At 34.7% G+C, this 24,033-nt stretch overlaps 1 protein-coding gene across 2 annotated transcripts in view; it reads right to left on the bottom strand.

Moving 5' to 3' along the window:
• Positions 1 to 261: 261 nt before the first annotated feature.
• WDR60 (WD repeat domain 60) overlaps positions 262 to 24,033 on the bottom strand; it is a 31,835-nt gene continuing 8,063 nt past the window's right edge. The window contains exons 7-24 of one of the 2 annotated variants that reach the window (XM_032702343.1): positions 23,506 to 23,563; positions 21,130 to 21,207; positions 20,149 to 20,344; positions 18,362 to 18,464; positions 15,637 to 15,766; positions 15,016 to 15,127; positions 14,546 to 14,640; positions 14,093 to 14,219; positions 13,082 to 13,254; positions 12,350 to 12,512; positions 11,083 to 11,196; positions 9,959 to 10,020; positions 8,862 to 8,913; positions 7,562 to 7,622; positions 7,210 to 7,306; positions 6,816 to 6,947; positions 5,784 to 6,007; positions 262 to 412 (exon numbers count right to left, since the gene is read on the bottom strand). In XM_032702343.1, coding sequence (XP_032558234.1) covers positions 367 to 412; positions 5,784 to 6,007; positions 6,816 to 6,947; positions 7,210 to 7,306; positions 7,562 to 7,622; positions 8,862 to 8,913; positions 9,959 to 10,020; positions 11,083 to 11,196; positions 12,350 to 12,512; positions 13,082 to 13,254; positions 14,093 to 14,219; positions 14,546 to 14,640; positions 15,016 to 15,127; positions 15,637 to 15,766; positions 18,362 to 18,464; positions 20,149 to 20,344; positions 21,130 to 21,207; positions 23,506 to 23,563 — 2,023 coding nt within the window. In that variant the 3' untranslated portion in view covers positions 262 to 366. Of the gene's footprint in view, positions 413 to 4,379; positions 4,739 to 5,783; positions 6,008 to 6,815; positions 6,948 to 7,209; positions 7,307 to 7,561; positions 7,623 to 8,861; positions 8,914 to 9,958; positions 10,021 to 11,082; positions 11,197 to 12,349; positions 12,513 to 13,081; positions 13,255 to 14,092; positions 14,220 to 14,545; positions 14,641 to 15,015; positions 15,128 to 15,636; positions 15,767 to 18,361; positions 18,465 to 20,148; positions 20,345 to 21,129; positions 21,208 to 23,505; positions 23,564 to 24,033 lie in introns of those variants that run through there. The other variant, XM_032702335.1, reaches the window with a different exon arrangement.

Below are 24,033 nucleotides of genomic sequence, written 5' to 3' on the forward strand. Positions count from 1 at the left end.
CTCTGTGAGACAAAGACTCTTTTCTTGGTCCCTTATTTCAACAGCGCAATAGAACTCGATTCCCAAATGGTTGACAAAAAATTTTTCTAGGTGAGGATGATTTATTAAGTTTTTCTCCTTATTCTTTGCCCTTAAGATACGGCATTGGAAATCTACAGTACTGAGTGCAGGCATGGTAATTCACATCTTTATTGTAAGGGCTCACTGTTTGCTATTTAAAAATTATAGCAAATATCTGATTATAGACTTATGGATTGTTGTCCAAGCCTTTGGAAGAGTATCTCTATGTCCCCAAGCAATACTTTTTTACCCAGCTCTCTCATCTTTTCTCTCCAAGAAGTGCCAAGTGGATTAAAAGTGGGGCTCTTAAGATATGTGCCTAATGAATTGCTGTGTTATGTCTCTTTTTTTCCCGTAAAAGAAAAAAACCAAATATTGCAGCTTGAGTTAGAGGCAAGTTATGAAATCCTGATGTGCAACAACTGTGGTCTAGATGAGTTGAATAGCTTTGCCTGGTCACAAGACAGGAAAGATAAAAGAGGAATAGCAGTGAAATTATCAGCTGGTGAAGCAGAGCTTTTGGCTAAGAGGAAAAATCTCTTTAGAGAACTCTGTAGCACCCCAAGGCTGGACTAAAAAGACTAATATTATAGTCTATATGCTTTTCATTTATTGTATTAAACCTGTTCAGCAGCAACAGATTGTCTGACCTGTGCATGGGATTAGTTTCATATGGAGCTGTTATACTTCAGACTCCTAAAAGCAAAACCCACTTGACATCTGGGAGAAAAGGGCAGCAAATATATTACGAAATTTCATTAATTCGATAGAAGTAAGGGTTCAACTAAAGGTGAAAAATAATCATGTTTTAAATATCAATGGGTAGTATAGGTTATTACAGTATTCTGCTTTTAATAGGGTATCACTGCTATTTTCAATGGGGTTGCACTAATGTAACTGGGAAACAGAGCCCTCAGGCTGCTTTAATTTATAGTAGGATATAAATTATTTGGAGATGAAATTCCATCAGTTTAATGACACAGTGTCAGAAAGTTTAAGCTACATTCATGAAAAATACAGATTTTTCTAACTATGTACGAATGTTGGTGCTTTTATTCAAGTACTTCACACTGTCAGCAACTGATATGAAGAGAAAAGCACAGATTTCCTTGTGCTCAAAATCAAGCCCATCCATTCTATCAAACAACTCTCATCTGCCTTCCTCCTCTCGGCTGAGGAGGCTCAGAAACACATGGAAAACCAAGCAATTGTCTATAAATAGAATATAATAGAAGCTAGTAATGAAAATACGGCTCATTAGCCATTTTCCTGTCCCGGTATCTTCACAGCTTTTCCTGGTTTGTATTTCACAACTGATGGCCACACTGTGGCTACATTCCCAGTGAATTTTTACGTAGGCCTATCCCAGCAGTCTGTGTAATTCAATGACACTTTAGTATTTGCTTTAGTCCAGCCAATATCTACACCTAGAACTGACCTAGATGGACTTTCCAACTCCTCAGGAAAAAGCTTCTATGATTTAAATGTGTTCTGGTAAAAATATTCAGCTAGCAGAATATTCCCTCATTGCTATGGAGGCTACAATGCTCCTGTATCGTTCACCAGTCTTAACTAAATGACAGCAATAATTAATTAAGGCAAAATTGCATTGAGTAGGATGGTCACCTTCAGTACAATTAAAAAGAAATGTTCTGGTACAAAACAAGAGTCATGCTATTCCTGTTCTCCAAAGCTCTGCTGCAAATATAGGCTGACAGGTTAATAAAAGCATTTTTTAACAGTTGTAAGAAATCAGCCATCTGATTCAAGAATTCTGTTCCTCAGTTAACTTATGATTCAGCTACTGAAAACTTCAGTTTCCCATCTGTAAGATGACAAAATTGAATGAAAACAATATTAATATTTATGTTCTAAACAGAAAAGGCTTTCAAAGCACCTTCATGAAGTGGAAAATAAAAGCAGAAGTTTATCCAAAACTTTCTGGCTTTTTGCATATTTAAAATTTATCAGCCTTGGTGCCAGGATTTGTTGGCCGAAGAGCAGGAGATTGTATTTTGTATTACAAAAGTTATTAATGTGGGTGGATAGTCATTTAACTTTTATATAATTTGAATGGTGAGTCTCTATTATGTGGGTCAGTTAATTTTAGCTACAGTTCATACTGTTAAGAATTTGTATTCCAAAATTGCCCACAGGTGGGAAAAAATGTGTTTATTTGGTCTGGTTGAAAAGTTTCATGATGGTAGTGTTTATGTCCTATATAAAGATCATTCAACAGAATGTGTGTGCATGTGCACACGTATCAGAGGGGCTGGTTAAAATTATATGTATATGTAAACACAGCGAACTTCTTTCTTTCACATACAGAGTCTCATTTCTAATTAAACATGTTGCTTTCTTACTCATAAAATCCAAGACTTTATGTTAACAGTATAAACTTGACAATCATTGGAAGTAGCTGATGGAAATTTAAACCTTTTGTTTGAAACAATTTTATAAGTCCTTATGCATGCAATGCTTTTTTGTATTGCAGCCTACCAATACTTCCCACTTCCCTGATATATGGTCCAAAATGGGGACATCGATGTGTCCAACTGCTCAGATGGCCTGAAGCATTACTCTAAAGGCCCTCATTTACCCAGTGAGAGAGCATGCAAAAAAGGAGCAGCTTCAACACTTTTTTTTCCTCCCATTCTCATAGCAGCGCAGGTTAAATGTATATTATTACATTAATTTGCAGTTCAAGAGAGAAAACTCATCCTTTAGGCGAGAAGCATCAGCCCAGTGCAGGAACTGACTCTCCAGGCAGTACAAGCACAAGTGGCCTGAAATACTTGGACATTTGAATTCAAGCATCCATATCAACATCAAATCAAAAGTAGTAACAGCTACTTCTGTGTGAAAGCTGACACTATTTTTTCCTTTTTGCATATTGAAAAAACCCACCCCCACTGCATCAGGTGGCACAAGGCAGAAAAAACCCCAACAGTTTACTTACAGTTTCCATGTACAGAACTGGGTACAGGAGAGAAAATTCAGGATGGGAAGTCCAGGTGAAAGTGATGAAAAGATAATAGATTTCTTTCAAAAGATTACTATAGTTTCCAAATTTAATTCTGATCTTAAGTTGGGGGGGAAGGAATAGTGGAGAGCTTCGGGGTGGAAAGAGTGAGATTTGGGTTTGCTTTTTAACTGTGTTACAGTAGTGATGCTCTGCTACCTTACTGGAAAAAGGAACAGCCCTTCCTTCTTTATCTGGATTACTAAAGGAATTCTAATTTAACTTGTAGTGTATATGACTGCTGTATAAACCCAACAATGAAGATGAGAAGGGTCACTTGTGTTTATGCACATTAAAAAAAAAATCCCACAGCTGACCAGGGAAATAGAATTGCAAAAATTTCTGAAATATGCATTTCTCCAACATTTCACCTGTGGATTTGCGCAGTGGAAAACAACAGACTCACTCCCAAAGTGGTGGATGTAGTTTTCATAAGGTGCTCATTTTTTTTACTGCTGTGACTTGGCACCATCATGTGGCCACTTTTGAGTTTGCTCAATTTAAGTAGCAACTTACACAGAAAAACATTTGCAGTTAATTAATTCGAATTTACAAATATTTCAGTCTACTTTATATGGAGATGATAAATATTTTAAATGTATATGTTCACTAAATACTAAAATAATTGTCTTCCAATTGTCCTTTTTTTCACTGAAACTGTGTTTGTTTAATCAAGGTTTTCCTCATGATCTTTAAGCCAGAAGCTGTTAGGTTACAAAAGATATTTTCAGTGTTTGGTTTTGATCCAAACCTTACCAATAGTGTACAAAAATTAGTGTCATATGATAAACAGCTATCCTCTTCTCAGTACAAGAGCTTTGGAAATTATTTGCAGGATTAAACAGGTCAGTACTTTCTGGTTTACATCAGAAATCCCAAAGGATTTAGAATGTCAGTAAATCTCCCAAGCATATTGTTCACATAGAGTGATCCAAATAGGTAGTATACATCTCAGAACTTGAGTTACTCAGGTATTCCTTTTGCCAAGTTTCAGGGTCAAAAACAGAAGTAAGGTATTTGTGATGTAAATTTGTATTCTGATATGTTTCCATAACACTTTTAGGTAGGTATATGAAAGTTTTATCAAGCACTACTGTTCAAAAGGCCCACAGGTGGAAATCTCCTTACATTCAGTTTGTACAGAGGCACTGTTATGCTTGTTAAAGGATTGCTGTGATTTAGTTCAGAGTGGAATAATGAGAAACAGCCATGAAATTTATAAGAATACATTTTCACTATTTTTAAAAAATACATATACATTTAGAGTTCTTTCAATAATGAAAAACAGTTCATCATATTTTTGAGTACAATAATGGTAAGTTTTATTCTGACATTTTTATGATAAAATATATTGTTTCCATTGAAATATTGTATTGATATTCTTTAAAGTATATACAAGTTATATACAAATGCAAAATTACAAATATTTTAATTGCAGACAAAAATAATCTAGAAATTTTGCAATAAATTGTACAACCCTCTTTCTAAAAAGACTGCAATAAAATAGAACGCAGTTTGTCAGATTCTTTAGGCTGAAGTGATGCCCACTTCTTCTTTACATACTGAATGTCTATCTGGCCAGGTTCCTTGGCCAGCACAATGCCCAACAATCCATTTGCTTTTTCTGGTTCTCCTAGCAGAGACATAGCTACAACCCTGAAATCAGAAGAACAGGGGAGTGGTTTTTAACTGAGGCAAAATTAATAGAAATTGGTGCTTTCAAACATGTTTATACCATGTTACTTACAGTCAACTAAATGATTCCTTTTTTCTGCTCAAGTCCCAGCATATTCTTCACCTTTTCACCAGTTGCAATAATTTAACGTAAATATAACATCCAAGTCTTCCCCCATGCATTCCACTATCAATTTCTAATCATGACTTGAAAATTATTTCAAGCTTGTAAAAGCCAGTAATGTTTTATGGCATTTTCCAGTACAGTGTAACAAGTTTTAAAATTGTACGACTTTCTCCCAAAACTAGCAGCACTTTGCTATAGCTCACAAGGATACAAGGGAAACTTTCAGTTAGAGGGACATTCACCAAGGGTAACTTAAGCCTAGGGAAGACAGAGTCTCCCAGGCTGGGGGGACCCATCAGGAAGGAAAGAGAATCTTCAATGCTTTAATTCAGTGAGGGTGAACAAAGCTGCTGTTGTGCATCAATCTACAGGTTACCAGGTCTCTACCCTGGCTCCAGGAACAGCATTGTGAGACAACCCTGGTGTTCTCTGTGGTGAATATGTGCCAGGCAAAAATATTCTTGTTTACTTTGTGACAACAATCACAATGTATTTCTTTAGATTGGTAACCATACCATATAAAGGCATTTTAAAATGTTGCCCAACATCTTGTCTATTTTGAACTTGAATGAACTTAAAATCCAGTGATTTTAGTGGGAACAAAATTTTTCTCTTCATATAAGCAGCAGCTGCTCCTTGTAGAGACATCTGTCCCATCTGGTAACACTATGCCTGATTTTCATTTATACTAACAGTAATTCTCCTTTATCAGACTGCATAAAATAATAAGTAAATAAAGATAAACTAAAATTTAGCTTGCTATAGTTTGTTTCCACACCTTCAGTAGTTTACCAAACACAGTCAGAAAAGCAAACTCTAATGAATATTTAATGTCAAGAAAAAAACCCATGTAATAAAATTAATATTTTGTTAAAAAGAGAGCAAATGCAATGCACTTACTTCTCTGATGGAATAGTCTCCTTTGCCACAGGCAACAAATCATTTTCCAGAAGATCCCAAATGTAAATATTAGATGATGCATCCAGGGCAAAGAACACAGCAGGTCTTGTTAAAGCCCACTGCAGGGCAATAATGGGCTGGCCATTTGTGCTGTCATTCCACTGCATGACAGGATACTCTGATGTCATCTGATGTAATCTAATGCTTCCATCAGAACAGCCAACCTATATCACAGTCAAAAAAAAATACCTTCTGGAACAAAACAAACTAAGCAAGATAAAAACTGCTGTTCAACTCTAGAGAATATCAAGCACATAAATAAAACTAGATATCTGACTCAAGTGGCACATGTCTCTCATATCTCACTCTATACTATCTGGATTTTAACTGTTGTATTTATGTATCAATATGTAATTCTGAGTTCAAAAGCAGTCACTCTCTACTGCTGTATGTAAGCACACTAGAGTATCCACTAATCCTGGGTTAAAGTCCTAATTTCCTGTTTTACAAAAAGTTCCCAAACTTCACTAATACTATCATCCAGCACAACTTGACAGCAGTCTGAAATGGAGCAAGGTCTACTTAGTGCCACATGTACTCTGTAAAAGGAAGAACAGCTTTCAATAGGACAGGTTGTGTTTAATAGTATAATAATATTAAACTGATTCATAATAAACAACTAATTCCAAAGACAGGGAGACACCACTGCTTCTGGATATTTTCTGATAACATTTGTCTAACATTTACAAGTTTGCTCTAATCCATGTACAAAAGAAAATATTCTGTGAAAACAGAAAATAACTTCTACTTACAATCCTGAGTCACCTCTACATCAGGAAGACTTCCTAGAATTTTCAAATTATATTAAATTTTTACAGTGACTCTGTAAATAGTGCTTACATTTAAAATCTTCATGGCAGATTGGAATTAGTGATGTAAATCAATTATCACATCTAGTTAAATATGTCAAATTAGAAATACTCCCTCAGCAACTAATTAAAAAATGAAACTTCTATTAAAACTTTTTCATACCAAAAATAGTGGCTTTCCAAAAGGGAAGAAATCAATTGCAGTGATGCTTATTGATCTCAGTCCACTCTCCTGGGGCCTGAATAGCTTTGGAACAACTTTTAAACCATGTCTTGTACCGTGGCCTACCAGACCCTATGAACAATATAAAGAAAATTAATTAAGAAAAAAAAAATAACCAAAATTTGCATTAGAGGTATAACAAGAGGAAGTTAAATAATCCACAGAGTTGTTACCTAAAGGATCCTTACCAGCTAACAAATTTTAATAGCTAACAGATTTTAATAATAGGCTCGAATTATAAATTTTATATACAGCCTCCTGGTGAAATTCCAACTAAATGGGAATCTTCCAAAACAAAAAATAACAATCAGATGAATTTCAGCACATTACTCACTATGTTTGTTCCAACAATGAAATGATTAGGATTAGAAGACAGAAATTTAATAGTCAGTGTCTGCGGCATTCTCTGGCGAATATCCTTTGGGAAAAGGCTACAAAATCATAAAGGGAAAAGATGACATTAATACAGGAAATTGTCTCCAAAAGCTGTGCAAGTACATACAGAAACTCTTGATCTAAAATATATATGACTAGCTCTAGGAAGATACATGTATTAAAAAAAACCTGCAAAACAACTAATCAAAATAATATTAAATATGTCTTATATAACAGCAAATTAATAAAGTATAGGAGGAATTAGCTTTGTGAGATACATATGTAAAATTGAAATGCCTCAGTTTTCTTACCTGTTATTCAATTCCATAGTAGAGCTATGTACTAACTTCACTTTCCCTCCAGGAACTAAACCTAAAATTATACAACATTATTATTTAAATTGATTTAAGCACTTTGCATTAAAAAAGTGCAATCATTAAATTAAATCCTAAGGTAATAAGTAAAAGGATATTTCATAATTAAATTGTTTACTGAAGATATAGCTTTTGATATGTAAGAATCTTACATCATTTACAACTTTTTACTTCAGAATCCAAATCTGAAGACTTATAATTTTTGCCAGAAATGGAAACATGATTACATTTTTGTTTTAGTTTTTCAGCATGCATATAACATCCTGTAATATCACTCCATAAAACCCAATTCTAGCAATGGTTAAAATGTACATTTGAGTCACTTGGATCTTTGACAATGAATTTTAGTAACGAGAAACCGTAATAATGCTTCCACAAAGTTGGTCTATTTTGCTTGTTAGTAGAGGATGGCATAAATAATTCAAATCCTTCAAAGACAAGAACTTTTTGAAGAGGAAAAAAATGAAAGCCGGTCGCAGCAAAACTGTGTGTAAACCATGACCACAGCTTTAAAATGTACCTCTCCACAGACATAATACCCAGTTTTAGCAGCTTAATACAGCCTGACATTGCACACAAGCTTATAGAAAACTGATCAAAAATTCTGGTTTGTTGGCATTGCTTCACTGTTTATGTATTTTCAAATATATCAGGATTTTAATCACAGCCTTTTCCAGTTAAGTAAGTATGTAAGTCTAAGTTTGTTTAAAGAACGAAGAATGTAGTTTGCTTTATTCACATAACTCAAAAAGGGCTGAATGGACTTGGTTCTTTATTTTTTCATGGAAACTTTTTTCTCACACTAAATTAAGTACCTTACCCAAAAGAGACCTTCAGGACAACTATCAAAAATGGAGATACAGGCAACAACAAAAGCATTGTAACAGATTTGTTAAAACTAAAGAAAGAACAGGAGGACCAAAGAATCTTATATTCTTCGAAAAAAAAAGCTGTTAGGGATACAGACAACTGTTCTGACATTATAAGAAATGTGGTTGTTTAGTGGTAATCGCCACTAAATACAGAATTAGCAGATGAGATTCAGATAGCAGTGAAAATAACTCTCATTATACCTAACCAATAACCCCAAACATGAGATATGTACTATTCAGAATTAATCTTTTCCTCAGTAAGTTTTCCTTCTTTTAAACTGCTTGGCATCACTGCCTCTCTCTCTTCTAACATCATAGTCTCAAAACTGGAGCATTTTATTCTACTTTTAATGCACAGTACTCACCTAAATCAGTTTGTGAACCAGCTAAATCCGCTTTTTGTAATTCAACAACTACCTGAAAAGTCAATATTTAACATTAGTAAACAATCAATATTTACCAGACTCCAAAGTTTTTTAAGCAGTTGTAAAAATGTATGACATAACTCTAAAGGAACATTTAGAGAGGCAGGTTTAACATCACAATGATCACAGGTAGATTCTCTATCCCCTGTCAATGTCTGCAATTCTAAAAATAGCTTCCCATGCCTGCTGGATGTTCCCTGCTGGAAAGCAGAATATGGAAGGCTACACTCTCCACTTAATTGCTAGTTGGCGTCTTGTTGGTTTGGTCATTCATAAACAAACCACCTAAACCCCCCAAATAAGAAACTGTTACACATTTCCTGTGCTTTTCGAGATTCATCAAACAGAAAGGGTAGATCATTTGGCCTGAATCAGCTGCTGCTAAAGTTAGTTAGAATTTTGAGGGACTTAATTAGTGATACAGAAGGGAAATACTTTTATCCCCTTATTATTCCCTGAGCTCTTTAGTTCCTTAAGCAAGATCAGTTCAGCTGCAAACACGTTCAGCAGCTGAGCCAAAGCTGCATCGGGAAAAAACGACTGAAAACATCTGACAGAAAGAAGAGTTGTCAGGACAGCAATTAAGACTAACAGACCTCGTGCCTTCCTGGTTATCATATTTTAGGCAAGGCAATCTTAACCACTGATTTTCACTTTTTGTGTCTTGAACATTCGTTTTATATAAATTATGAATGTAATTTCTCCCCTACATTCAGTACAGTCTCTGACACCACTGTGATTCTAAAATAAAGCAGATGGGTGAAAGAGGATTGAGGTCTGTTAATAAACTAATAGAAATATGTGAACATATTCCTATGAAGTAAAACTACTGATTGCCTGTTTTCATGAATTCATGATAAGTTTTTCCTAAGGACAACATTAGGGAGTCAGGTCAAAAATTTTAAGGAGAATTCCAACAGAATGGCTAATGCACTTTTCAGGGAGGAAATTCTCATCAGAAATTCTGAATTTGAGTTGCTATATTTGAAGTATTTTATTATTTCAACACATCATATTTTCCTACATATATTACTCACCCACATATTGAGGATTCCATTTTCATCCATTGAAGCTATCTGAAATGGAGGGCCTGACATTTCTATGGAAGGAATGGCGACAATTTATAGTCATACATTGACCTTCCTGCTGAACAATATCAGAAGATTTAAAACATTTCCTATATTAACACCTTTTCTGACACTTCTACAATCCTCTCAGCTGCCTATAAAGGGAAAGTGCTCTAATTCTACCAAGGCAAAAAAAGGTATGAAACTTTCTTTACTGAGAGGGTGGTCAAAGACTGGAAGAGGCTTCCTAGAGAGGTGGTCAATGCCCAAGGCTGTCAGTGTTTAGGAGGCATCTGGACAATGCCTTTACCATGTTTTAACTTGGTCAGCCCCAGGCTGGTCATGCAGTTGGACTGGATGATCCTTGTAGGTCCCTTCCAACTCCAATAGTCTGTTCTGTATCTCTGTCTATTCTAGTATGTGCAGTTTGTCCTACTAGAAAGGCAGATGATCTCTGTCTGCATCTTTTAAAAATGTCTGGATTCTGCATGGACTTTGGAAGGGAACCTAAAGTGCAACAGACGAAATGTTGTAAAACCTGCAATATGAAGCACATTTTTTTAACCACTTCAGATTCTGAAGTACAAATCTGCAATGGAAGCAATAATGCCTCCTCCAGCACACTGTCTGAGAATTTGAGGACATGAGGATTGGAATGTTTTTTCCCAAGGTCAGTCATAAAAAAATGGGAAAAAGGTACAGGAAAACCCACCAAGTACAGTCACACATTTTAAGTGCTTTCAGATATAAGCAAGTTGCTCCACTGACTCAGACAGATTTTTCCAGGCATTATAGAAGCATTAAGACTTTTCTAAAGGCAGTTTTTGAGTGATAACTTGTTTTATCATGGAAGAATAAACCATTGTCTGGAAAGCAGACATCATAACAAGCATGCACCCACATCTGATGTGAAGCTGAACGAACATTACCTAAAAATAAGGGCAGAAAACAAACATGCATTTGTGTGCAGTTGATACTACAGACAAGAGGCAAAGTAGGATTATAAACTGGATTTTGACTATGACATATTTGCTCCCTTGGATACCTAAAGAAAGACTCAGATGTGTTGATGCTTTGATGAGTAGCTTACATACCCTCCTGATAAGAGAGGCTTGAGAGCCCATAACTGTGATCAGTGTCAGGAGAGGTTGAGACAGGTTCCACTGCAAGCACAGGAGAGGTGTGGTTTACTGAGTTTAGAATGCCATCTGTAATTAAGGACAATGAAAGTTAAACATGATATTACTTTCAACAAAAACCAACAACAAAACCTTAATCACTTTTCAGCTTATGGGAAAATGATGACTACAAAAAAAGAATGGCAAATAATGAACTTCATAAAGAATGACTTTGCAAAAGTCTCAAATACAATACTGCACACTGTTTCCTAAATTAACAAAATACTACTAGATAAATCAATGTTTCAATATTTCTATTTACTTCTCATTTTCCAAATGACTGCTGCACCATTTATGCCACTGTACCAGACATTTCATTAAAGTCTTCCATTTCAGGGTTAGCATGAAAAGAATTATGATAATTTCAAGCTTCATAAAAAATAGTGGTAGAAATAAATCACTGCTTAACATAAAAAAAGAAAAAAATCAAAGAAAAATTACCCTTAATAGAAATTAACTATCCCGAAACAAAGAATTCACCATGAGAAAATATGTATTTACCCTTTAAGAACATTTTAAAATAAATGTGTATTTAGAGTAATTTTAGTAAGTGTTCTTTGTCAGATACTCATGATTTCTGGACTTTTCCTGTGCGCTGAACTTAATTTCATTTAAGAATAAAGGCACAAAGCTTCCTAAGTATACAGCATTAAACCTGCCTGCTACTACATGAAACTGTACCCATACCTTTGACTACCAGCCCAGTGTGCAACACAAGATCAAGCATCTTTGACCTACTAAAAAAATTAAGTCTGTCAACAACCAACTACTGTTTATTTTTACATGGCTTCTGCAATTAGATACACTTGTGAAGAAAAGAGGATTTTGTGAATGTGCTTAAGTCAAATCAGAGAAATCTTAATATATGTGTCTAGATGTAGATCAAAAAATGTAGGTTATATTAGGGGACACAACACATTGAAAACTGACTAAGCTAATGATTTCAGATGAGGTACTAGTTGAGTATCCATTTTAATATTACAATGCTCCTTAGATTTTATAGCTGGTCCACCTCTCTATTCTCACTGCTTGATGCACATTGAGCTGGCTTCTGTCCCTGTACAGCTATTAATTATTGACAATTTTTACTAGACTAAATATAATACCTGAATTGGCTAAACTAGGCTACTGAGTATTACTTCACTGCACACAAAATGACTAACCAGGATGCACAGATACTAACCAGTGGAAAATGTTGGAACTCTAAATGTCCAGTCAGTCCCACTCATCATCATATGAGGGTGCATTCTTGAGTCTTCTCGAAGATCCCAGACCAACAACGAACCATCTATTGTTCCAGCAAAAACTAATGTTGTTTTACTGGGGCTAAAGCAGCAACATACCACCTGTTAAACAGTAAAAACATGCATGGTTGATATTTTGATAAAAGTAAATGATTTGACAGGCCTGAAATATGTACTTCATAGTGTAATTCCTATACAGATTACACGTGTTTATGGCAAAAGGGCAATTCATTTTAAAAGGGGATGTAGGATAGAAGACTTTCAGTAGGCCTTGCCTTTTCAAGACAAATGTTTTGTAATCTGCATCTACTACCAAGACACTGAAGTGGGTGACTCAGCTGTATGACAGTGATGAGCAGAGAAAAGTTCTGACAACATCTGAACCTGACATTTTACTTTCATTCACTCTTCAACAGTGAAATAGAGTCCAAATTAAACAACCAAAACAACAAAACACCATGATCATCACTACAACTTTGTTCTGGAGCACAAAACAGAATGAGAATAGTGTTTAATTCACTAGGCTCAAATGTGTTTCTCAAAAGATGGAGCAAGACAAAAACCCCAAAATACACATAATAAAGCTTTTCTTTTTGATGGGTTATATGCAATATAACCCATATATACAATATATACATATATACAATATATACAATGCTATTAAAACATACCTCTGAGTCACATATTAAAACTTTCTGAGGACTGGAAGGCTGCCAGATGTTCCAAACACATATGAGGCTCTTTCTGTTCAGTAAATCCACACCTGCCTTCTGAGGTAATCCATGAACAGAAAGTAGTGTCTGCCTCTGAACTTGAGAGACATATAGGCAGGATATTTTTCGGTCTAAACCATTAAGAAAGAGTCAAGCAAGAAATGCAATAAATGAAAAAGTAAACTCACTACAGATGAAAAAGTACATTTAGCTGCTATAGCAACAAACAAAGGAACTAAGACACAATTATGAAGAATATTTCTATTAAGAGTGGGTTGCTTATGAAGCTATAAAATAAAAAAGGAGGGACTAGAGAAAGATTCCAAAATATTATAAGTAAGTCAAGAAAAAAAAGCAAGACAGTCAGAAAGTTAATAGAATAATTATTCTGGGCATAAGCAAGCTAATCTGATCTGATGTCACTCTATATACTCAAAATTAAGCTGACTCTCAAACAGGAAACAGCACAGGCCAGGTTTTTGCTGGTTCATCTCATGTGTTCATGTTAGATTAGGCGTGTTATAGGCCTTCCTAACATAATTACAGATGCTTTATTTTTCATTTTTATTTTCATCAGAACAGCTATTGTTTATATGGGGAAGATATAACTGCTTTTCAAACATATCAGGTGATATTCTCCCTGTTAATACCCTGCCTTTATTTACAGTTTTGGTCCTACTGTCAGCATAAAGAGCCCAAACGAAATTACACCCCTTAGGTTGGCCCCTCAACAACAGGGGCAAGAAATTACATGCATGATATTTCTTGTAAGATGCTCTGATGTTACCTGTGTGAAACCAATCTGCACAGTTACAGCAGGATTAGTGCAACTAAAAGAAAAGTGGGGTTTACAGCACCTGGATATCCTGATATGTGCTGTTTGCACAGTTATGACAAAGAGTATGGTATCTTGCAAAGAAAGAAGAGTTCATTCTGTATACTAAAAGGTGTAGAATAAAGTTCCCTTACCATGGAGGAATGGCTGGTTAGTATTTAACTGGAAACAGCTATCACTAATAGACAGACTGGTTTGTCGAGATCTTAGTTTCCTGGGTTGTGTTGCAACTTGATCTTCCTCTAGCAAAACAGCAATCACCTTTCAAACATAATTACATTTATAGAAGTAAAAGGGTCATCTTATCTTCCATCTTTGCTATTTTTAGCTTTTCCAAAGGTATGTGGATAAATTTAATAAATCTTTATCAACTCTCTTGTTAATTTTGTATCTTTGCAAATACAGCTTTACAGACACAGAAGTTGCACAGCTCTGATTCCATTCCTTTGCAGAGAGATGATTCTCATTGCTAATGAGTATTATTTAAGTCATGTATTTAAATTAGTCAGAACAAGAGCTGTAAGTGATCTATCACAATGTATAGTTATGCATACAGCTCATAAGGGATATTAAGGACACATAAGTACCTGACAGGCAGACCGAAGGAAATTTGCTAATCTTTGTGAATCAATTTTAGGTGTTAGAACTCCATTCACTGACATATCCTGGCTGTTTCTGGGACCTATGGAAAACAAAAAAAACCCCAAAAATCAAACTTGAGGCTTCAAAAGGGAATCGGTTAAGGAAAGTGTAAGAACAATTTAATTTTTAAGCAAGAGGAGAGTGGTAGGAATCAGCTTTTCTTCAGCAGGAATAGTAGTGTTGAAGACCAAGATCTGTTGGGGAATCATTTTTGCTGCCAACAGAAACAGCAAGCCAGAAGGAAGAACTGTTTCTGCCACTTATTCCTCACCCCCCTCCACATGGGGACTCAAAGTGGCTCTGACAGTTTGGTATCAGTGCAGCCCGACACATTCTCACAATTAACGGACACAAAAGAGAAAGTTTGCATGACATGAACACATCCATAAACGAATAAGATTAAAATGTTCTTCACCTCCAGACACAAGAGAACTTTCTCCTGGATGCTGTGTCCATTTCTCCAATGTCTCAACTTCCTCAGTCTGAATGTCTCTATCCAGATTGTCCTCGTTACACTGAACGTACGCCTAAAGTAGAAAGTGATCACTAAATGGGTGACACAGCTAAGGAGGACAGCACAGAACTGAACAGAACTTCAGAATTCTAAAACTGATGTGCTCAGCCTCTTCTGTTTGTAAATTCAGACCTAAGCATACTGACACACTGTCCCTATTTTGTGCATGCAAATTTTACCACATTTCACACAAGAGTGCAAAAATACAAAATGTCTCACATGATGCATAAACACCAAAGCAGCATATCTGGGGACACTGAACCACAGACAGGCAGAAAGCCCTTTAGAAAATGGGGAAGGAAAATGAAAGAGTCCTCTTCTAACACAGAAAGGAAATAGTCTGTCTGGCCAAAAGTTTTGAGATTGTTGCTTCATGGTAATTAGGGTTCAGAGATGAAAATTATTAATTTATTACTCTACTGTTCCATTAGCTTTAGGAACTTTCTTTTTAAGGAAAATTATTTTCCAGAAGGAGCATCAGCACTTTCAGGATTTAAGTATCACTATATATTTGTTACGCACCTGCTTAGTGTTCATTTTACCAAAATTCCTGATATACATGTCGTACTCATTTACAGGGGGCAGATCCAGTAATGAAAAACTAACTGAGAAATCCAGGTCAATTAGTGGGAGAAGTTCTGAACTCCGTTTTCTTTAGAATTGATTACAAGAGAGAAAAAAAAATGGTTAAGACCAAGTATTTGGTATTCCAAAAAAAAAGCAATGTGATTTTGTTCAGTACCAGAGATCTAACAACACTTTAATCTATGTGAATTGAAGTTGCACCAAAATTTATTGGCAGATCAAAATATATCAATAAAAGTATACAGAATATTGTTATGAGTTTTCATTTAATTATGCTGAGATAATGATCATATTTGAAAATGCAATACTGATTGCGAATGGTAAACATAGTTTATTATTAAACCCAAACTGTCAAAAGCCCAGCAGATCATCTTCTCTAAGTATTCAAAAGCTGTTCTGTGAGGTAAGAGATGCATGTCTCTTCCACTAGTTAGGATGGTGGCTAATTCTCCTAAACTCCTTTTATTAACTTACATCACTCATATATGTACACGCTTTATAAAGTTCTTCTCTAATATCCTGGCTTTGTTAGACATGTGCAAATATATCTTGAATGACCTTCACTTGTACTAGAATAGACTGCCTGCATTCATACCTCTTTACATCACTAAGGAAACAAATAACAATAGCAGTTTATCAATCCTAAAATATATTTGAAATATACAAACGAAATTACTTTGTTGCTGATTCAAAACCCATGGCCATGAATACTGACCTCTTGCCCTAAAAGTAGGCCTCCAAAAAACTTCAGTTACTGGAGTGTTGGATTTGATCTAAATTGTATGAAAACAAGTACTCGAGATTGAGGGAGACTGTGTATTTTTCCACTTGTATTTTTAGTTTTGAGTAAGACTAGCACATTGTACAGGATTTGAGATACCTCTTTGTCCTATGAAACACCAAATCTTTCCATCTTCCTAAATTCTCTTGCTGGAATGGTAAAAAAATAACTGCCTTATCCATCTTCTCTCAATCCTTTTATTTTCTGCCTACCTTAATTTTTAATTTTTTTCATCTTTGCTCACAAATAAAACCATAGTTTGATTCTTAATTGGAAAACAAGTCTACCTTCATATACTGTATCTCTACTCTGTAAAGTAAAAATACATTTATGTGATATTACTTATTATTGTTAACTACAAAGAGATTCTTATCACTCAACTTGTGTGGATGTGTGGATAATGAAAAGACTGACAATCTTTGTCACAATTCACATGACAATCTACCTGCTGTAATGACACAAAGCTGTTAAGATATTTCATTTTAAGAGTGAACTGCTTGAATTACATGCAGATGTCAGTTTACAAGTTAATTCCAGGCTCTTGCTATAGTGCAAATCCCTCAACAATGAGAAAATTTTTGCAGCCTCCCTGCCTCTCTCTTGCACTTTCAGGTTTTTTTTTAATGTCCTTAAAATCTATAAATAAATACAAACCAGATATATCCCTTTTTTGCTACTTGATGACATCTATTGCATTTTCTTACACAAATTTTATTTTAACTTCTGCTTCTCAATATGTCACCTCTTCACAAACGTGGGCACAGATTGCTAAGATCTTACTCAAACGTGTAAAAGTTGCTTCCTAGTTGCAAATCTGAATAATAGATACACACAAATCCTTAAAATAAACTAATAAGCTCATATTATTTCTTACAACTCCAAAGTGCCACAGCTCATTTAAGGGACACTTTCAGTCTATTTACTGGTAGTATTGTATTATCACAGCATTAAATTCCACAGCTCCTTTCTCTTTCCATGAAAATGCTTTGTATCTTCACAGGTATTTATGTTGTCAGCATGTACACAGAGTTATATACACAGCCATAATCAGTCATAGTACACAATCACTAGAGGCTGAAAAACATTTCAGAAGGCAATTCTTCAGAGATGCCTTCCTGAGTTTCCTAATTCATCCCCACCATCTAGGGAGGAAGCCCAGACAATGAACTTGCGCAAAATTTGGGCACATAAATTTAGACAAGGTGAATTAGACAGCTTAGACAATAAAATTCTGCTTATGTGAAGATTAGTCACTGATGTGGAGCCATGAAACAGTGGAATCTATTACTAACAACAACATTTAATCATCTTGCTTTATGCATCCAAGTACTGCAACAGAAAATTGGAGGTATATACAGTGCTTCAGATAAATCTGGAGCTTCTGGCAAGTTCCACAAAAAGCAAGCATCAATTTGTTTCCTTAAAATACAGGGATGTCTTAGATATCTCAAATCTAGATCAATTTTAGATCAGTAATAACATGTTTTTACACCAACTGGTGTTATCCCTGAAAAGGAACATGCTATTTTGGTAACAGTAACACACCATAAAATATCTTGAATATTTCAAGAAATTACGGTTCTGCAGAGACCAAACAGCAGCTAAAGAGCTTGTTCTTTAGTACTTTAGGTCAATATCAAATTAAGTGACTGAAGAATTATGATGCACATAAACTGATATATAGATAAATTTCTGTTACAAAATTTTATGTAGCAAAGCCTGTACATTATACTTAAGAACTAATTACTGTTAGCTAACAAAATAATACTTGATTCTATAAGCCTCAAGTTTATAAAGTTCACATATTTCAAATACAATGAAAAAAATTACATCTCACATAGTGAGCTGCCCTTTTGTGCAGATTATTTAAAATACACTTACTTCTGCTTACTGGCCATACTTCGGCTACTTTGTCGTTGGTTTGCCATTTGAAAATCCATGAATATTCCACAAAAAGAGTTTCTGACAGTTTCTGACTGGGTTTCTGTGATATTATAAACCATTGTTAGTGTTACAGCTCACACTTTACAGTGCATGAAAACACAAAGCAGTAAGTCTAAAAAGCAACAGATTTATTACAACACAGCTACTAAAAATGACTCGTTTGCAGGCTACACAAAGTGCTCTATCACAGCTTTCAGTATAATGAGCTTAACTTCAGTAATGGGCCAGGATATGTCCCTTATGATGGTCTTTTATCCATCAATTCAAAATGACTGACCATAGCAATTTTTGTTTTAGAAGACTGTGATGCAGAAAGGGCCTCTTTCTTCCTCTTGCCATTAGCAGGTCCCTTTTTCCCCCCTGTACAGTAAAACGCTCTATGATCCATTCTAAAAATCCTACCAAATTGACACAGACTTCCCCCTCTAAATCAGAATTCATCACATGTAGTGGAGAACCTCATCAGCACAAACTTAACTAATGTCCTTGGATGAACAAGGAAAATACTGAAAACTGTTCCTTCAAAAGCCACATTAATAGACCAACTACAATAACTGTTGTCATGTCTATTTTACTCCCTTTCCAGGCTAAGTGGTAGCTAATTGACTTTAATATCCAACTTCCAGTCAGGACTAATGGTGTTTCACTTCCTCAAAGGAAGACTGCCTTTTTAGGCAATACTTGTAATATGCTTTTCAACTTCTAAAAATAATTACCAGAATGATCAACAACCATTTTAAGCAAATGAAGTTGAAACTTCACCAAAAAAAGGTCTGTTGTGTAATTTAGAATAAAGCACCAAGTGCTACAGTTCTGAAATTTTAAAATCTGATTCTATATTAGAATGCCATGCTGTTCATTAATGTCCTAGTATCCTGTCCTATAGCATTAATGGAACGAATTTATTGATTCCATATTGTTTATTAGAAAAATAATAATTGCATAAATCTTCTGCAAGGACAAATTCACATTACTGGTACTGACTGCAACTACTTTTTTACTGAACTGAAAATCTATTGACAGAATCATAGAATTTTCTAGGCAGGAAAAGACCTTTGAGAGATACTGTAAAGAGTTACAGAAACTCCATGCTATTCTTCCATGACTTTAATAACTTTGAATGAACCAGACTAGAAAGCTATTTATTATTCTTTTGCACAATGATTATATACAGTTATTCACAAGTGTGGAGTGCAAAGGGAATTTTACAGGAACAACTGTAGGAAAATAAGTAGCTCTGCCACTCGCAGGTATCAGATCAACTGAATGCAAGACAACACTGCAGAAAGAGCCTGCATTTAAAAGTTCTGTAGGACTATATATCTCAGTAGTATTGATATTTCTCTCACCTTCCCACCCAGAACAGAGGCTTCAAATTTGCTTAAAAGAAAAAGGTGAATTTAATGCCAGCGGAAGCCTCAAACTGTTCTAACACTCCTCCAGTTTTCAAAATCCAGGCTCTCATATCCTCCTCTTACCCAAAATAAGATGTATTAAATGTCAGTCTGTACATTTTTATACTTCACATTTTAAATTATTAGTAATGCCTCTGAATCACTCTTTAGTAATGTGGAAGTTGCAGTGCTTACCCACAAATCCAAGTGACTCATCCGAGCACCAGACTTTGTCTTTAGGCAGACTTCTAGAAAAAGTGGCCTGTTTACTCCTAAGTTGTATGTGTTACTCATACATTTAATAAAAAAGATTGGTATCTAGTCACATACCCATGATTGGTTCCTTTTTTTCATCTTCAAGTTTCTTCAGCGGTGAATTAAAAATTCTGTCATTTTCTGCACTAATTGCTCTTTGAATTTCTTCTATTTCTGATGTTCTGGAAAATGGAATCTCCCTTAGGTTTTCTTCTGCATCTCTTTCTTCACCACTTTTGTCTTCATCATCTTCAAAATCATCTTCATAATCCTTGAAAAGTAACAAAACTTTCAATAACTAATAAACACAGATGATAGATGTATTTTTTCAAGATCTTTTAAAAAAATAATAAAATGCTGTCAAAATAAAAATCTCATGCAGATGGCTATAAATCCTCTGACTGAAAGGCATTCTAAAATAGTTGTTTGATAGAAATTAAATGGCATCTCTTGACTGTGCAGTAATTTTAATCAAGACAGGACAATCCCCCAGTGTTGTTTTTCAGTGCCCAAAATAGCCTTTCTTAATATCCTAGAGTAGAAACTATATATTTATGTGAACTATGTGTTTCTTAAAGAGATAAAATGACAATGTTCAGTGGCATAAATGCTTCAGGGATGTATGAAGTCATTTATACGACAGTTTTAATTCAACCTGCCCTTTAATGGCAGGTTCAAATTTACTAAACTGCCACACTATCTGTTGGCAAGTCCATGCATAAGGCTCATACTTTAATAATTCTATTAAGTAAGAATTTATCTCATGATGAAATAATCACAAATTATATGAACAAGTCTTAAATGTGCTCATTTCTCTCCACTGAATGATAAAGGGCTACTGATGAAAGCTAAATAAATATACAGCAAAGACTTTCTACATAACATTTTAATTCCTCATTATCTACTGTTAGCCAAGTTAAAGGTCACTGTCACAAAAAAAAAAAAAAAGAACTAAAAACCATGTAATATTCTGTACTTTTTATTTCTGTGAACAAAGCTGTTCACTATTTTGATACTCAAGAATTACTTCACAGACAATTGTATGCTTTTACTTACTTCAAAATCATCTTCATAATTTGCTGAAATGTCATCAAGTCCTTTGTCTGAATTATAGATGAGTGTATCTTTCATTTCCTAAATGAGAAAAATAAGTCAAACTGTTAAATAATCTTACAAAAAAATCTTTATCTCCCAAATCCTAGCATAAAATAATCAGTTGTTGTTCTCGGACACTTCTACATTTTCAACCAAACATACAGCATATAGTTTATAAATATAAATAAAAGTGTATTAACAAGGGATAATTACTGACTTAAATTAATAGTACAGGAAGAAAAACATAACTCAGCCTTATCTTGTGAAGACTGTTTTTCCACCAGTATTTTTACTGGAAAAGACATAAAAACTGCTGTGTTGCCTATAATTTCCATGATGACATAACAACAAAATAAGACTGCTCTACTTTTCTGAGTATTAGACAAAATTCTTACTTAAATTTTACTGGGCGACTCATATTGTTAATAAAATAGTGCAAGTGTTGAAACCAGGAAAAGAGAGACATGGATACAACAGGAAGGTTATATATTTTTATACATAAATGACTCTGTTAACATTGAATCCTCTACTTTATTTGCATGGAATAAAATTTATGGTATCCCTGAAATAATTTCAAAGAATTTTCCTTTCCCTAGCTTATTAACTTAAATAAAACAATGCTATTTATTTACCAAAACACATACCCCAAACAAACGAGAAGCTTAAAATGGCACACACTGATCTATCCAACCTTTAATCAGCTTTTTTCCTCAATGGCATCTTCAAAGTCATAGATTAAATTATCCACATATCAGGGCTTTCAACAGGTTAAAAAGTGGAAATAAATGTGAGGTTTTATGAAAATAATCCAGCATAACAGCACACCTATTACCTGGTTCTACATTTACAACCAAAGGGTAGCAGCTGGTTGCCAAGTAAGGTGCACTTTTGATCCTTCTGTGACTTCTGAAAAGCTACAGCCAACTAGTTTTCACAGGATGTCATAGTTACACAAGTATTAAGGACATTTATATAGTAGTAAGCATCTTCTACTTTTCAGAACTCTCAGACTCCTGGAACTAGTAGGATTGGGACTATAGTACTTCTAGTTGTCACTTTTTGTCATTTCTCAACTCAGTCTTTGGATCAACAATATATCAGTCAGATTGTCCATCTGGGCAAAACTGGGTAGAATTCCTCTAATTTGTTCTGCCTGTGAGGTTGCAGGTACTCAGCAATAACTAACTCATATAGTATAATTCATGTAATTTTTTAAAAAAAATCTTTATTCCATTTAGCAACACACTCATAAAGATAGTTATAGTCTTTTTTTATCTTAGTGTCATCATCTCAGAATATGCCTACAGAGCAGTCATTTTTATTAATAACACAGTTTTTTATAACAGTCCATCTTAAAAATGCAGTTTTTACACACTAAAAACCTCCACCTGTCAGTAGTTGTCTGGGTTCCTACTTTAAAGAATACATGGAGAAATATATTGTCAATACCAAGCAGGACTAGGAAGTCATGCTGGAATATCTGGATGGCTGTGGGACTTGGAGTAACAAACATACAAAGAAAATCAACAGCACAAATTGTAAGCCCCTGGAATTTGATTCAATTCTCCCTGTTGAGTGTGGTCTTAAGCAGAGATTTCATCCTCCTATGTTGCCTCCTATTGCCAATGAAGACAGAGAAGATAATGGAGGACACTAAATAAAAAAGGACTGAACTGCCTATTTCTCTCCACAAACTGCAAATGAAATTTAGGTCCTCACCACAGACAATTCACACTTTAAGGTGAGCTGAATCAAACACTAGGAAATAGGACAAAACGTTTTAAAATTTGTATGGTAAAGTTATAGGCTGCATCTGCACAGACTGGTCCAAATAAACTCAATTCTCCAGAGCTTGCTGAAAATTTGGTTCTGTCTGCAACTGTACATTGAAAAATATAAAAATACCTTCCCATTTCTTATGGCAATTGATTTAAGAGACATATATGAATTACACTGTTAGCTGCATTTTACTTGGCTTGCATTATCTGTTATTTGCCTGTGTCAGCTGTTCACAGAAAGATATAATATGCTTTAGGTAGCTATAGATGATTTGTATTACACATCTAAACTCTTCCCCCTTATTGAGTTACTTTTTCAAGCATAGAAGATACTGAAATACAGTTGAGTAGGTGGCTACCTACAATGTTTAGCAAATTTATATAGAAGAAATAAATTTTATAATGCTGTATCCAGGAAGAGAGGTTAGGAGATACCTGAAGACCAGTATACATAAATCTTATGTTATCTTTGAATGCATTATATTGAAATATATATTGTAATTGTTATTCATCTCAATACAAATGTACCATTCTAAGTTCCAAAATCAAATAGTTTTACCTCTTGTCTTGTGTCCTTTTCCTCTTTTTCAATAAGTTTTCCCTTATCTTTTACAGTCCTACTGAAAAAAAAAGAGAATATCAATTTTAGTGGTTAACTCAGAAGACAGCAGTTCTGTTTTTGTTTTGTCTTCTGGGGGTTTTGTTTGTGTCAGAAAAAAAAGTCTTTTTTCATGAAAAGGCAAAAAACACTTGCAAATTTTGAATAAACTGAAGTATTTCTACTAATATTTCTACAGATCTCTATTACATAAAATTATCATGAAACAGCTACGTGAATAATCAGCTAAGAACTGCAAAAATTTTTTCCAAATTTAACACCTATAATTGCATCAAAATGGAAGAAAAAGGAAAAAAAACTATTGAACCCACACATTTATTACTTGTATTACTGTTTGCAGTGAATCAAAAGCAGGTTGGTGCAATATGGTATAAAAGCCATAAATCACAGACTGACTTCAAACCCATGCTTTCATTCAGGGGTTTTATTTATGAGGACAATGCAATCAGGGTCAGAGAGCAGGAGAAA

The sequence above is a fragment of the Chiroxiphia lanceolata genome, chromosome 1 (genome assembly GCF_009829145.1).
Source record: "Chiroxiphia lanceolata isolate bChiLan1 chromosome 1, bChiLan1.pri, whole genome shotgun sequence".
Classification (NCBI taxonomy): Eukaryota; Metazoa; Chordata; class Aves; order Passeriformes; family Pipridae; genus Chiroxiphia; species Chiroxiphia lanceolata.